Source organism: Azolla caroliniana, unplaced genomic scaffold, assembly GCF_043228905.1.
Source record: "Azolla caroliniana isolate FFs.n. ecotype wild unplaced genomic scaffold, voAzoCaro1.0.p SCAF_18, whole genome shotgun sequence".
Taxonomy (NCBI): domain Eukaryota; kingdom Viridiplantae; phylum Streptophyta; class Polypodiopsida; order Salviniales; family Salviniaceae; genus Azolla; species Azolla caroliniana.
The window spans coordinates 3,524,003-3,541,356 of record NW_028230453.1 but is presented as its reverse complement, the minus strand read 5'-3'; the positions used below and the strand labels follow the sequence as shown (position 1 = coordinate 3,541,356).

Below are 17,354 nucleotides of genomic sequence, written 5' to 3'. Positions count from 1 at the left end.
AGCTTTCCAGCACCCTCTCTAAATTCAGAGTCAAAATGCTTTGTTCTTGAACGTATTGTATCACGTTTTATTTCTCAAAATGAGCTGAATAACATTTTTGCTACCATCTAATCTCTTCTTATTTTTACCAGTTGGATGAGGTGGAAACAGTTTTAAGGCATCTTCTTAGTGATAAGAACCTTGATTAGGGTTTTCATTTCAGTTGACAAGTCAATCAAGTGCTACACAAATGGGCTCCTGACCATGACATAACAAAAGGGTTACAAAAGATCGGACAATAGCATTTTGTTGTGCACGTAGGCCTTGGCCCCATGGACCACGATCTCACCACTCTTGTCATTGACAAATAAAGGCCATTATTTCTTGCCATCACTTCAGAGACCCCTCCATTCTCGATCGACCTATGCCAAAGATCTTTCGAAGACAAAAATTACAATATATCTGACTTGAGAATCTTACATGTACCAATAACAAGATTTTTTTAGTCTCTTTTTTTCTTATTTACTTTTTTTACTTGGTACATTTGTTTATTTTGATTTGTTGTTGTCAACAACGAGACAACACTTAAGATGTAATCTCTTGATTGGTCTTATAGGCCATTTTGGCCTCTTAAAAGATGTTAAGATCTCTCTCTCTCTCTCTCTCTCTCTCTTTTCATCTTATTTACTTTTATATTTACTGTGTAATATTTATTTTATTTTGATTTGTTCTCAAAGACGAGACAACACTCCAGATGTAATCTCTTATTTGGTCTTATACGCCATTTTGGCCTCTTAAAAGATGTTAATATATCTTTCTTTCTTCTCTCTCTCTCTCTCTCTCTCTCTCTCTCTACACATCGATACATGTTAGAGCCCATACCATTATCTGTCATTCGAACCATTGCTTCCATGTGACTTAGCTCACATGCATTGCGATGTGAAACAAGGCATTGGGGCACAAGTGATGAGAGTGATCGGCTATGCACACTTTGCCCTAAACAAGTTCGCGAGTCTGAGTATCACACTTTGATACAATGCTCTGCCTTTGATCATATTCAACCATGCTTTCTACATCTCTTCGACCGAGCCCAATCTTTGCATGAATTCCTCTCACAACCACAATGTGCACTCTTGATTGCAACATTCATTGGTAAAGTTCTTGAACATCGAGAGTCACTACTCACTTTCATACGTATCGCGTGAAATGCAATATTTTTGGTCTCATAGGTCATATTTGACCTCCGAAGACAATAATAAAATCTATCTATCTATCTATCTAAAATGGTAAATGTGGATGAGGATGCCTTGTCTTTGATTACATAATCTTTCATTTGGCCTCCTTAGACATTTTACCCTCTTAAAAGACAATAATATTTCGTTCTTTTTACTCGTATAATTCATATTGAATCAAATTTCATCCAAGTTCAACTTCCTGCCTTCTTAAGCTTCTATATAACATCCTGGTACCTTTCCTTTGCAGCAAGATTTGTTTGATAGACTCATACAAAGACTAAGGTACATGTACGTCTACAACCCCCCATGGTTTTCACAAGAGGTCAACTCACAGCTTCCTCCCACCAGATAGATATTGACACAAGAAGAGCACTTCATATACCTAGGAACAAAAGATTTTGCAAATTATCAGAAGGCGAGTTTGAGATCAAGGAAAATTTTGTGCATAGGTGCCCAGCTTACAAGCATATCAGAGAGTACACCACCCTCTATGTGAACTTTACCACAAAGGCTGACTCACAGCACTTTGGCCAAAGCTTGCAAGCTTCAAAGCGCAAGGAACCAACCCTTGTATTACCACATTTGATGCAATCGCAATCACACATTACCATCTTCTTCCATAGGCCCACACCTCCACTAACAACTTGCCAAGGATTCACCATATTGCAAGCAGAAGAATGCCGATGACGACAGAGACCTTTGTACAGGGAGGGATGCAAGGCACATAGCCCATACCATAACCATATCGTGGAGATCATTTCTCACCATGTCCTATTCACTCAGTGAACTTCGGAATAGCCTCACTTTACCACACCAACAAATCTTGGATATCTTACCCCCTCGCATCACTCAACCCATAAACATTCGTTATGCACTTCATGCTTGTGAATCATCCCAGTGCAAGCATTAAAATCATTATCACGAATCTTTAGGATGCCTAAATCTTTAAGTTTTGTATCAGAAAGGATGGATGACATGAATTCACCCAAGATGATGTTGGCCTGTGGTAAACATTAACCCTCCATTTTATTTTATTTCGTTCTGATGATTGGATAAATACCCCATTTTGTTATAAACCATATAAACCAATTGTCTCATGGGCCAATTTTGGCTTTAGAAGACGTTAATATATCTATCTATCAATCTCACTCTCTCTCACACACATCGTAAATTGATTCAGGCCGATTTTGGCATCTAGTAAGCATTTTAACCTCTGGTTCGAGAGAGGGGTGGGGGAGAGAAGAAGGCAGCAAACCTGATCGATCACCTTAGCAGAGCATATACTTCCAAGCAGGGGAGCGGGGGGGGGGGGGGGGGGGGGGTGTCTTCCTCTGACACGGATTTCTCAGGAAAAAAGCTTCGCTGATGCAAGAAGCTTTGCAAGGTTCGCATAGAAGGAAAAGGAAAGGAAACTCGGGCAGTTAAAAAGGCAAGCGAGCTGCTCATTCGCTATCCAGAGAAGAGAGAGAGAGAGAGAGAGAGAGAGAGAGAGAGAGGCAAGGTGAGTGAGAAAGGCCCCAATGTGTGTGTGTGTGTGTGTGTGTGTGTGTGTGTGTTTGAAAGGGAAAATTCTTCTTCAAGACACATCATGGGTAGGCCTCTTGTCCACTTGCCTGGACTGGCTCTGGTCTGGTCTACTCTGCTCTAGACTAGTCTGCTCTGCTCTCGTAGCACCTCTTCTCTCCCTTTGCATGTGCGTACTGTAACCAACCACGCGCTCTCCCAGGACGACAATGGAGACCCAACCCCCCCCCCTGCGTGTATCGTAACCAACCATGCCCATGCTGATATATGCATGTGAATCCTATCACAACAAACTCGTATAGTTTGGTTACGCGACATGGGCGCTACACTGCATGTTAATTGAAATGCACAAGGACTCCCGAATGTATGTAGCATACACCTCATTGCTTTTTTATATGCTTTGACCTTTTGACATGCCCTAGCAAATGTGTGTTTGAAATCCATGTCGAGCTTGCTTTAACATCTTTTGGGTTATGAAGTGAAGCTAAAGTGTTTGTCGAAGGTTGCAAAAACAAAGCTCGATCTAACATGTATTATATATATAATTGACAAAAAAACAGTGCACCCATCACTCGTGTATACATGAGAACAATTGCAATCACCAAGAGCAAGAATTTATCGTGTTCAAAGGTCAAATGTGACCTATGATAGCACAAATATAGTATTTTCACGTAATACATGTGAAAGTGAGTAGTGACTCTCAATGTTCAAGACCTTTACCAATGTATGTTGCTATTGTGAGTGCACATTGTGACATGCAAGGATTGGGTTTAGTCGAATGTATGTGAACATCATATTTGAATGTCATCAAAGGCAAAGTATGGTGTCAAAGTGTGATATTCAAACCCATGTTATTTACATCAAAACGTGCATAGTTAACTAGTCTCATCACCTATGCTCCAATGTCTTGTCTCACATTGAAGTGAGTGTGAACTAAGACATATGAAACCAATTGCTCAGATGGCAGATAATGGAATGGGCTCTAACATATATTGATGTTTGTGTTTTCCCTCTACAAACTAGGGTACAAAAAATGCCCATACAAACTAAAGAGGAAATCTATTTTAGGCAAGTGGGAATAAATATGTTATCCAACCGATCAATAATCATATATTATAATACCATAGTAGAAATGGTGAGTGCATTTTTATTGCAATTAAACTTGGCCTCTAATATCTATGAACAAAATGTAACATCAATTTGGGTTAAGAGTCGACAACATTTTACTCAACATTTTTGCTTTGTAGATTTTGGTGTGATATTATGTTAGAAAAGATAATGGGAAGAATTTTACAAAAGGGCAAGTTAAATGGCATTAAGTTGCGTGTGTCCCATCATTTGTTTAGGTGTCGTTGAAATATCTTTTCTTTCTTAATATTGGCAAAGAAATTGGTAGCCATAGACAAGTACCAACCAGCTAGTAGCTACCTTGATGGAAATTGAACACACCAAACTTAAATCCTTTTCAATCCCTAAAGATAAAATGCATGGCCCAAATCGAACAAAAATGTAGTGGTCCTGTTTTTGACAGATTCATAATGTTGACAAAAGTGTTGTCAAAAATCTTACAAGTGAGCAAATGTAAATAGACGGCACAATAGATGTTACTATTCATGGGAAACTATAGTATAAACATCACATCTTGTATCATGACCATGATCATTGATCAAAATTCAAATGACAAATATCATGACATCGATCATGGATCAAAATTCAAATGACATGTATCATGAATCCAAATTCAAATGACAATCTTAACTATTGTTATTTGTTTGAGAAATGTATGGTCTCTAATAACTACAACCTTTTGCCAATGATAATATAAATAAAGTGTCATGAAACAGCATTAAACTATAGTAGCATGTGTACGTGAAACATAATGTGTCCTCAAAAGAACATATGCAAGCTCGCATCTTTTTGAAAAGCAATGACTAACATCAAACAATGCAACTTTCATACAATTAAGTTTATCTTTGAGAAAGCCAACAAATCTGGCATCTTACAACAATTAAGCTTTGGGTGCTCTACCTATAATATATAGAAACTAAATATTACCATATGCGCATGATGAAATTTTGTTTGCACATCTATATGTTATCAAAATGTTGCAATACTCCCTACGCACAATGAACCGTCGATGTAGTAAAACACTATGGTTGTAAAATCTCTAGGACAAGCTATTTGGCTTACATCGTAGTTCCAAATAAATATCATTCAGTATATAATCACATCACACTAATAAGATCAAACAAATATACAAAACCTTTTGCAAGGTTGCATATTATCAAAGAAAAACTGAAACAAGTATCTACTGTACAATGTTTTAGGGATTTTTCTGCATCGACGCAGAAATGTGCATGAACAATGATTCAACTACTGAAATATAGATTTTACACATTTCATAAATCATGTAACGAGGTAAAGAACAAATATAATAAGGGTTTACATATCACACCACTCAGTAATAACATCAGAATCTATTAAGCAGCCAATTGAGGGATGTTTACAGTGATTATATTAGACAAGCTGGCTCTAGAACAGAAAAACAGTTAAGAGAGTTTAGTGACATCCCAAAGATCAATCCAGCAAGCATATTTGGGATATGAAAGTTGTACAAGATAAACTATAGTGCACAAAAAAGATATAGGGGAACGGTACCATTATAAGGTAATTCTCTACAGACAGAAATTAGGAATGATGACATCGTTGCTCACAAAAGAATTAGTGAAAATTGATTCTCAATAACAAAAAGGAGGCACATGGATAAGAACCTTCTTGAACCTCTTTCTCACATACGGCATTTTGATCTTCTGCAAATGTTAATATCACTCATTTCATTTCACTCCAAAGTACAAGGAACCACCATTGAGGGGGTTTGGGGGGAGGAGACAATGGGGGAACCAAATATTTTATTGGGAATATTGTTTGTCTAAAGAATGTAGGAACATATCATACAATGACATAATCGTATATCCCCATTTAAGGGACATCTGAATGTACATCATGCTCTCTTAGAATCTTACTTATAATCGATCATCTCGAGCAAAGAGTAAAGAAAAGAGAATCTTAGCAACATTTTTCTGCAGATTAGATTTCCTTAACTTGAAAGATGTCTTCGTGGGACGAGCCAGTTAATTTATCTAAGCCTTGACGATGGTCGCCTAATATTAGACCACCTGCATGCTTCAACTTCTCTGGCAATGTGGATATCCGAAGGCCAAACTCTCTGTACCACAGCTTTTACAAAGAAACGTGGTAATAGAGCAAGAACAACAATAAGAATAATGTCATACCAATAGTTGAAAGTAGTAACAATTTTGAATATGACCCTACAAAACAAAATACAAATCAGCTATTAGACTATCAATACAAAACGTTGGATCAAAGTCGGACTTCCACACATCTTTATTACATCGTATATTTTCCCTATTTTACTTTCACAGTGTTAGGTCTGACCAAGGTGCAGAAGGTCATTTGTTCAACTCCGTCGATCCAGTGTCCTCTAGTAAATTAGCGGAATTACCGAGATTTGAATACCTTTCATGCATATAAGGACTTATGTGTATGTAGTTTATGTGTGAAATTTGTGGGGATTGCTTAAATCCAAATGCCCTATCAATTCCTTCAAATTTCAAAATGGAAAATGTGCCACTTTAAATTATGTAAAAGAGTGATGTATTTGTAATTACCAAAAGTGTGGTAAAAAGGCTTCAAGTCTGATGGCATCAAGAACAAATAGACAACAAAATGTTGATCCAATAGAGCCCCAGATTGCCAAATGCGTAATCCACGTCCATCGTTGTACATCCATTGCAAGGTGAAGATTGACCAGGATAACAACAGCAATGGTCCATAAACTTCCTATGCTCCAGATATCAATAGTACTGACTTCATAAGTGTAAAGTGGAACATAAAAGAGAACCAAACTCTGCCAAAGTGTATCCAACATTGTAACCCAAAACAGGAGACTGTTGTAATTTTCATCCCTCTGTCCAGCACCATACAAAGGAGGATGCTCAAGCAAAGTTCTTTGAGTAATGTCCTTATCAAAAATTCCTACAATAATAGTTGGGACTGATGTGTAGATCAAAGAATAGAACATAAGATTCCAATCGATGATGGCAGATGAGGCTGAGAAAGCTGTTTGAAGTATGTACCTACACAACAAAACATCAGGTTAAGCCAAATTTAAATCATATCCATACTTACATGTTGTGACGGGCATTACTAGAACACACAAAACACACATGTACAATATACATACATTTATAAGAGTCGAACATTATAGAGAAACTGAGATAACAAATTTCATTAAGGAATCAAAAGGGTTAATATAATAATAACTAATATAAGAATACAACTTCACTAGCTTTATTTTTAACAGTTGGAAGAAAGGAATTTTAGTTTATTCTTATTCATAATAACAGCAATTTTTTTAGATATTTATACTTTTACATTATTGGGTTTTTCCTTGCTTAATCTATATAATTCTTGATGAAAAAAATATAAGCCTAACTTACCTCAAATACAATTTCACTCAACAAAAAGACATAGTGAGACAACTACACCTACAATCTGTAGGCCCTCAATTGTTTGATCCATGGAACATATATAAGGAATTTTTATACAAACAGAGTTCCACTTCAACAACTCATGAGGCCAAGTATAAGAGTGTCACCAAGAGTAGGGTAAACAGCAAACCAAATATTTGCCAATTGAAATTTTGTCCTACGTATAAGAAAACAGAACCAAGAAAGGCTATAATGGAAGCTAAATCACATCCTTGTACAACATCAACACATTGATTAGAGGAGTTTTTATCATTGATTTTCTGCTGAGAGAAAGAGAGATTACTCAAGCATTATAAGATCCAAAGTGCTTCATCATTACTTACCAAAATAGCATCATGACAAACACAGCATTTCGATAAAAATTATAAAGAACCATGTAGGATAATCGTTGATAATTCCAATGCCCATGAACCAGTAACAACTTGCTCAAAAATCTGAACTGACCCATAGAAAAATCAGAAGACATAACTGCTTGCCTTCCTTCTTGACCACTGAGTCCAATGCCAACATGGGCTTTCTGTAACATGGGTACATCATTTGCTCCTGTGAATGAAGGACTGTCAAAATGAAATATCATTTATTCAAAGCAATAACATAAGACATGATAAAAATCTTACCATCCCCTATTGCTAAAGTCATTTCTTGTGCTTTTTCCTTGATAAGGGAAACAATATTCGCTTTTTGCGAAGGAGCGACCCTACAACATATCACAACTTGACATGCTGTGGCCAATTCAAACAGCTACAAGACAAAAACAAATGAATAAATAAATGAATCTCTCTCTCTCTCTCTCTCTAAAGCCATCACACCACAATACATTTCACACATGAGCTCTCTGACATCTACTCCCAACATTTTCAAGCCCATCTCTCCTCTCTTAATTCTTCCTTACTACAGAACTCACACACATCCTTCATTCTGCAGCAATTAGTAGTTTCCCATACACGAAACACTCCGATCAAAGCAGAGTAGGATCTATGCCACAGAATAGATGGTATGATGAATTGTAGAGACTTATATAGACAACTTAAAGTATCGTGACTTAGTAGTACTATTTCCTCAATACAGGCCCGCAAGGAAATGCGCAAGATGACACTTCATAAGAGACCGGTGTGGGAGGCATCGCAGTATTGGGAAATCTACCACATGCTCATGAGTAGTGATTGCGCCATTGCATGGAAGCAACTAGGGGAACCAAGACCACAAACACCCATCGAGGATCCCAACACTTGGCACACATATACAAAGAGACTTTACCAAGTCTCAAACCAGCCACCCATTCCCATGCCTTCCTTACTACAGAACTCACACACATCCTTCATTCTGCAGCAATTAGTAGTTTCCCATACACGAAACACTCTTAATTCTTCCTTACTACAGAACTCACACACATCCTTCATTCTGCAGCAATTAGTAGTTTCCCATACACGAAACACTCCGATCAAAGCAGAGTAGGATCTATGCCACAGAATAGATGGTATGATGAATTGTAGAGACTTATATAGACAACTTAAAGTATCGTGACTTAGTAGTACTATTTCCTCAATACAGGCCCGCAAGGAAATGCGCAAGATGACACTTCATAAGAGACCGGTGTGGGAGGCATCGCAGTATTGGGAAATCTACCACATGCTCATGAGTAGTGATTGCGCCATTGCATGGAAGCAACTAGGGGAACCAAGACCACAAACACCCATCGAGGATCCCAACACTTGGCACACATATACAAAGAGACTTTACCAAGTCTCAAACCAGCCACCCATTCCCATGCCTTCCACACCTTGGCCTACCATGGGAACACTTTTCACAAACTCTAGGGTCACGAAGGTCATAAAGAAATTACAACATAGGAAGTTCATGGACCACACAAGATCGTGAGCTGAACACATCATATATGCTCAAGAGTGCCTAGCCCCTTTCCTCACTCTAATCTTCAACCGCGCCCTCGCCAAGGGTTTTCCACCACAATGGCCCCTATACATAAAGAAGGGGACCCCATGGACCCGAATACATATAGGACCATTATGATAGGTCATACACCCATTAGATTATATGGTGCAGTAATGGAAGCAAAGCTTAGGGATTATATGGAGACCTTAAGTCTTCAAGCACCTGAACAAGCTGGCTTTAAACGAGCTTTCTCCACTATTGACCATATCTTCACACTTAGATGTTTAATTGACCAAACAAAGGCTCGCAAGAAGAAATTATATTATTGTTTTTTGGGCTTCCGCAAAGCGTTTGACACTGTCCCAAGAGAACTGTTGTTTGATAGGCTTAAAAGCCTGAAAATACCATATGACATGATTCAGGCTATCTATGCTTTATACGAGCAAGTCTCCCGGTGCATACAATGCCCAGGTGGCCTATCCAATTGTTTCACTAGCACTATTGGTGTAAAACAACGTTTCCCTCTATCACCGACGCTTTTTGGGATCTACATTGATGAGATCACTTATTTTATTGCTCATAAGGGAGGCAAAGGAGTAGTCCTTGGGGGTACACAAGTTAGTCTCTTGCTCTATGTAGACAACATAGTTTTGCTCTTAGAGTCGGAACACGACCTACAAAGGCACCTTAATGCCTTAGATGACTTTTGCACACAACAAGGATTGGTAGTGAATCTAGGAAAAACTAAAAGTCTTTATCTTTCACACATCTGCTCGAGTTAGGACTACATGTAACCTAACCCTCTCTCATATACCAATTGAGGTAGTTGGATCATATGTATATCTTGGAGTCACTTTCAATGATTGCTCAAGTAAATTTTCGATAGCAGACTAATGAGAGGATATGCGTCCCTCTCACCTTAGAAAGAAAATGCCACTAGGCATACTTTCAAGAGCCACGAACTAAGGGGTGGCTCTTCGACTCATTAGTGACTCCTTCCCTCATATATGCATCAGTAGGTTGGACTCCAAGGCTACCATCTTTCATGGGGACGCAATTAGAGAGACAATTGGTGATGATGTTATCACGTCAACTCCGAAGCAAATCAACAGTACCACATGACATTATTAGAGCATAGTTCACTTTACCCCCGATGTTAGTAGAAGCACTTTTCCAACTTGTAGTTTTTATTCATAGGATACATAGCCAACCACAAGATAGGATATCTCGTCAAGCTTTTGAGGCATCTCGATCACTCTACGAGTCCAAAGACACTAGCTCTTGATATAGCATTGTGGTGAGTTGGCTTCTTGCAAATGTCCTAGACATTAATAAAATACCTCCCCTTAGGTACAACCACATGCCTGATAAAACTTTAATCTCTCATGAGGACCGTAATAAAGTAATACACCAAGAAATATGGCAAATTTACACTCGATATAAATGGATCACCCCATGAGAGCCACTCCCATCTAAAATTTTGTACTATAAGGAACACTTCATACACCTCTCTAAGTTAGGTTTTATTACACAACCAAAATATCTAGATACATTCTTGCCGAATGCACTAAGGGTTGCCTTGCCATTGGACAACTTAGAATATCATCTCACCAACTTGAGTTTGAGAATGGTTGTACTAATGGAGTCCCTAGAGAGGAAAGGATATGTAGATTATGCCACATAGAGGTCGAGGGTGAATACTACTTTACATTCAAATGTAAAACTTACGCCGAGATAAGGGCAAAATACCAAGACATACTCGGACCCTCCCCCACCCTCTCCAAACTATTAGATACATGAAATATAAAGAAATTATTTAGATATATCTTAGAGCTAAAACATTGTAGAGAGAATAAGCTACAAAATGCTAACAATAACCTTTCGAATATTCCCCAACATGTAACTAGTGAACTTTTTCAGGGATAGGGGGAGACGATGAATGTGGACACACTTGCACCACTCAGCCTCTCCCTTGCTGAAGCAAAGAACCAAAGAACAACCAAACACCCTTGGATATCGGGCTTCAAAGCAACTTGACATGGTGTAGAAGCAATTAAGAAAATAAGAGAACATGAACTACACTGCATAGAAGCTATGGTTGGGGTACCGTTTACATTGGGACCATGGGCTACAACCGCATCGAAACCCTTTGATCTTCCACTTCTATTCAAAAGACTTGGATGGAAATGAAACTAGGCCTAATACAAAGCCATATCCTTTAGGGAATATGTTGCACCATAACACGTTTTGTACAATACTAGAACTCTTTTCGCATAAGTTATTTTATTTTTACTTTTGATGAATGGGTAAATACCCCATTTTTGTTGTAAACCAATTGTCTCATGGGCCAATTTTGGTCTTAGAAGGCGTTAATCTCTCTCTCTCTCTCTCTCTCTCTCTCTCTCTCTCTAAAACAAAGATTATGATTGTGAAGAGCTTAACAAGAGATAACCCATGCATTATGTACAATATGAGCCACTTGAATGTGTGGAAAGCTTCAAATATCTTGGCTTTGAAGTTCCCTCAAATCATAAATGGAATGAATGTGCTACACACCGCTTAGAGGCAAGCGAGCATATTATGCATTTAAGAACACATTCAATCGTGGAGATATTAAGTGTTGGGTCCTCAAGAAATACCTTTTCGACACTTTGGTGACATCGGTGCTTCTCTATGGGGTGGTAGCATCCCTAAATCTACTTGGAACGAGTTTGAAAATGTCCAAAAACATTTTCATACAAAGTTTCTACAAGTTAAGAAACAAACGCCATACATCCTCCTCCTTGAGACGAGATCACTTCCTATTGAGATCTTGACCATGGAAAGGGTTGTTGAATACATGCTTAAGGTTCAAAAAAGTCCCTCACATTGACTTCCTAGAATCGCATGGGAAGCAAGCAAAAAGATCCAAAAGACACATAAAAGCAAAATTTTGTGTTCCAATTGGATGTAAGATATGAAAAAGTGGTTTGGTAGATGGGATGCAACACATTTGCTTCATGATGCATCACTAGATTCCTCTGTAAATGAGGCCTTTTTGCAACGCCATTGTATCATGACATGGGAAAAATGTGGAGGCTCGTGCTTCATACATTCTACTACACATGTTGCACCTAACTACAAAACCATATTCTTCGTGGAACGGGGAAACCGTACACATTGATACATATTAGAGCCCATTCCATTGGCTTCTATTCGAACCATTGCTTCCATGCAACTTAGCTCACATGCATTGTGATATGAGGCGGGGCATTGGGGCACAAGTGATGAGAGTGGTCGACTATGCACACTTTGCCCTAAACAAGTTCGCGAGTCTGAGTATCACACTTTGATACAATGCTCTGCCTTTGATCATATTCGACCATGCTTTCCACACATCTTCGACCAAGCCCAATCCTTGCACGAATTTCTCTGACAACCACAATGTGCACTCTCGATTGCAACATTCATTGGTAATGTTCTTGAACATCGAGAGTTGCTATTGACTTTCACACGTATCACGTGAAATGTAATTTTTTGGGTCTCATAGATCCTATTTCTCTCTCTCTCTCTCTCTCTCTCTCTCTCTCTCTCTCTCTCTCTCTCTCTCTCTCTCTATATATATATATATATATATATATATATATTATGCCAATTGTGCCATCGGGGATTGGAATCATAAGAATACTATGTCTATCATTGTGCTATTTTTTTATGAAAAAAGAGGGAGACACCACTACTTTAAACAAGGCTATGGCCCACTTCCTCGCGTAATGCAATATAAAGACCACTGGTGCATATGATTGTTCTTGCTAGAACTCAAGAGACATAGAGAGAAGTTGGACAACAATACAACTACTTATTCGCAATACAACAATTGTTCTCTCTGAATAAGTTGGACAACAACTTATTCATAGAGATCAATCACGACTTTCTTTAGCTCCATCTCCCCTCTCTCTCATATTGATAACATGGATTCAGCCATATTTGCAATCATGATTTATCTCATTGGCCGATTTTAGGTTCTAGACCCCATCTAAACATGACCAAAGTGGAAAATAATAGAGTGATTTGAACTGATACTATCAAATTGGATAAGGAAGAACATAGACCAGCCCCACAACATCTCCTAGTAGGAAGATAGCCCACTATAAGGCACTTTTTACACATCAGAGGATGGCTTTGTCATCAGGACCTCATAAACAAACATTCATCTATCCCATGTGTTGAGCATTGTGATAGTGCAGCTATGGACCTCCTCACGTCAATTCAAGATTGAGGTCAAGAGATATGCACACATACCACTAGAAACAAGAACTTGCTAACCATATCATCATGGAGTGGCGTCTGAAGAACATATGTTTGTCATTGTACTATTTTTTTATGAAATAATGCCTTTGCCTCATTAACCAAGGCTTTGGCTCAGTAATGACCAATGGGTTCTGCTAGAATCCAAGAGACACAAAGAGAAGTTGATGAAACATAAAAATTCAACCACACAAGCTCATAAACAAAGAACAGTCACAACTTCCTTTAGCCCCATCACTCCTACTCGTGCCAATCAAGGGCTACACAATTGGGCTTCTGACCAGGACATTGCAAAAGGATTAATATAGATCAGGCAATGGTGATTTGTCATGCAAGTAGGCCCTAGTCTCATGGATCTTGATCCAACAAGCAGACGGCATTACTGATATCAAGAGGTCACGTAGAGGTGGAGTCTTTACGCATAACTTGGGGTCACCTTTCCACCCTACCAGCGTGCCAGTGCTATACCATGGTACATACAGCTACTGATACACTCAAGAGGATATGCAGTCTTGGGTGCTATCCGGACAGTTACAAGCGGATAGACTTGGGTAGACGGCGGTCGTTCGAGCCCTCTAGGTAGCTTGCTGAGGCAGGTCAGAGAGTAGTTTCGAGCATATGGAGAAAGACATAGGGAGCCTCTTTCGCTGTTCAGGTTTGGCTAAAAGCAACACAGCAACACTTGTCCTTGCTATGGACATGACCAGGAGACTCAACATCTCTGCATATGGTACTGTTCCACAGTACAATAGATCAAGTTGCATATATTGTGCCTACTTGCCTCTTTTGGGGATGACCACACTTGGGATTCAGTATGTTAGCACACTTTGCCACTCCAGCCGAGCATGGGGACAGCAGCCTTAGGATCCCTACAAGGGAAGGTCAGAGTAGATCAGGATTGCACAAGCTTCCCTTGATATGCCACAGGATCTCGCTGGGCAGAACTGGGCAGGTTGTGACACACTTACCATTGATGGACACTTGCAGAGAAAGCCAGATAGATGTGGGAGATGCGAGGCCATATGACTGCATTCCCGGGACATGTGAAAGGACGCAAAAAAGCTTTGAGCTTTTCAACAATACTTGGGGGTCATGGTTCCCATTTTATTATTAGTGACTGCCAATGGACATACAGGCCTCATGGTGCTCTTCCATCTTCACCCCTGAGATAGCGAGGACATGTATGCTCCCATAGTTTCTATATGAGCATTATGCCATGAAATAACATCCCTTATGGATGATGCAGCCCTCAGGAAGATTTCATTCTTAATTAATGGACAGACCATTTATTGGAAGAATCAATACGTTATGTCATCCCCACTCACATCATAAATGCCCAAGCCTTGAGAGTAGGCGTAGGCTCACCCAAGTTTCTACCATATCTCAAGATACCACGAGCTATTTGACCATGATGAAGGATAGCAAAAGACGATAAGGAAAACTGAAGTTCAGTCCACATACAAGATTTGGACTTGAATGTGACAAGATCTTACAACTAAACAAAACTGAAATTACACTCCATTTGCACATACAAACATTGACTCTAAATTGTGTATGTAGTCCAAAGTGCAATTACGGCCTCAATCCCAGCCCCATGCAATTAAGTGCTGTCAAGCCATGGCCAAAGGTCAAATTTGTCGTCAACATTTAGACAGTTATCAAGAATAGTAACATTTTAAAATAACGAAACCTCAAATTCTGATAGCTATTCTTCTAAAGAAAATTAACTCATTCAGAAAATAAGACTCACACATTGTTGCAGCCCAGAAAGGTTGATGGCTAGGATCCAAGAAATTCAATCTAGTTAGCAAATAAAATCACTCTAAAGTAGAAAGTTTTGATGGCCTTACATGCTGCTCTAAATCCTTTTTCAGCGCATGGACAAGACTGTTTCCATCAATGATCAGAGCCCATGGTACGTCATTTTTCTCTCCATCAGAACGCATAAAAGGAGTGCTTAAAATAGCTGTAGTAGAAAGAGGACTTGACTGGATGCTCTCAGAAAATTTGGTGCTGGAGCTTGGCAAGAAACTATTTCTTTGCCTTCCAATCGCAGTAAGGATTGCCTTCCTGCAATCCGCTTCTGTAGTAGAACTAATTGTGATTATCTCCATTTCACGTGTTAAAAGGTTACACGAGAAACCAATGGAAACAGCTGTTTCTTGTTTGTCTCCAGTGAGGACCCATACCTTCATCCCTGCTGCTCTTAATGCAGCAATAGTTTCCGGAACACCATCTTGTAATTTATCCTCTACCCCTGTTGCCCCTAATAGTATTAGATCTTTCTCTACAGTCTCTGCAACTTTATGAAGCATACTCAGCCTATTATTGCCTAATGCAGTACTTGCTCCTGCAAATCTACTATCCCATTCCTGGAATTCGGCTTTTGACATCTCTCGCGAAGCTACAAGAAGTGTTCGAAGCCCCACTCTGGCATATTGTTCAATATGTGCCAAAGTGGAGGAATAAACACTTGCAATGTGCCTCTCTTCAGCAGAAATCTCTGTAAGTAAGCTAATTTGTCTGACCAGATTCAAAACCGTTGTATCTGCACCTTTCAATAATAATCTAATAGTTTGATCAGGGCACCGAACAACTACTGACATGCGTTTGCGTATGCTGTCAAAGTCATGAAGACCCAATATTTCATACCTACATAAACATGCAGCAGCAAGGATAAAGCTTAGTTGACTTATGCTTAAAGCTCACTTGATAGAGCAATAACAAAATACAGGTACTCAAAAATACCTTTGAAGTTCACCTTGTACTTCGACCACAACATGCTTAGTGCTACGTTCCATTAAGACATAGCCATATGCTGCCGCAGCAGTAACAAGAGCTTGTTCATCAGGTGACTCAGCCTGATACTCTATATTTGGGAACCTCTGATCCATGGAAACTTTTTCGTCAACCTTGATTGGAACAACTGTATTGCATATGGCTAACACAAGGAAAAATTCTTGCAATGCTTTCTTATTTGGTGTCAGTTCATCTGTTTCCAGCAACCCCAACAACACTGGGCTCACTTTAACTTGATGTTTTGGCTTTAACCTTGACCCCTGATTACCTTTTAAGATAAAGGAAGAGAATAAACACGAGCATATAAATAAAAAAAACTGCACAGAAGAATTTCATATTTTACTCATTAATCTAACCAGTACCTGTTTCTATTGAATCTTGGAAAGAACTACTGTCCATATGATAACCTGCCACCCCATCATCGTAATTGACACCATCTATGGTTGCTGCATAGAATTCCATTTTATTTTGGGTTAATGTGCCAGTCTTGTCAGAGAAAACATACTTGATCTGACCCAAATCCTCATTGATATTCAATGCTCTACACTCAAAACATGTCTCTGACCCATTATCATTGTAGTACATTTCTTTATCTCTACTCATGAAGCGTGACTGTCCTAACCGGACGAGTTCCATGGATATGTAAAGAGAAATTGGTATCATGACCTGAAACATTATAATAAAACTCAAGAATGCAAACACTGCTTCCCCAAATACATTGTAGAATTCCACATCCTGTCCAGTGGATATATCTGTCTTGTGGTAGTAAGCCAAAGAACCAAGCACCTTGTTATGCTTCGCAACCCATAGCCCCATACCTAGGCCACCAACCAAACATGTTATGAGCAGAAAGAAAGCTAACCACATAGTTGCACTGTTCATTTGAGACTCGAGTTTGCTCCTTTTAGACCGTGCACCTGCACTATTCATCATCACTTTTGTGTCCTTTCCTGCATAGACCACAATTCCCACTATCCATGCGGTATTCTTCAGCTCACATCCACGAAGGATAACATTCTTAGGGCCTAGAGAGATTTGACGATTATCGAATTCCATGTATCCCGAAAAT

General features: G+C 39.1%; 1 protein-coding gene across 1 annotated transcript in view; it reads right to left on the bottom strand.

Moving 5' to 3' along the window:
• Positions 1 to 5,546: 5,546 nt before the first annotated feature.
• Positions 5,547 to 17,354, bottom strand: part of ALA1 (aminophospholipid ATPase 1) — a 13,759-nt gene continuing 1,951 nt past the window's right edge. The window contains exons 1-7 of the mRNA XM_087334319.1: positions 16,648 to 17,354; positions 16,235 to 16,553; positions 15,337 to 16,138; positions 7,927 to 8,050; positions 7,633 to 7,852; positions 6,428 to 6,895; positions 5,547 to 6,067 (exon numbers count right to left, since the gene is read on the bottom strand). The exon at positions 16,648 to 17,354 is cut by the window's right edge and continues 1,951 nt beyond it. Of these exons, the coding sequence (XP_087190445.1) occupies positions 5,875 to 6,067; positions 6,428 to 6,895; positions 7,633 to 7,852; positions 7,927 to 8,050; positions 15,337 to 16,138; positions 16,235 to 16,553; positions 16,648 to 17,354 (2,833 nt within the window). The 3' untranslated portion in view covers positions 5,547 to 5,874. The remainder of the gene's footprint in view (positions 6,068 to 6,427; positions 6,896 to 7,632; positions 7,853 to 7,926; positions 8,051 to 15,336; positions 16,139 to 16,234; positions 16,554 to 16,647) is intronic.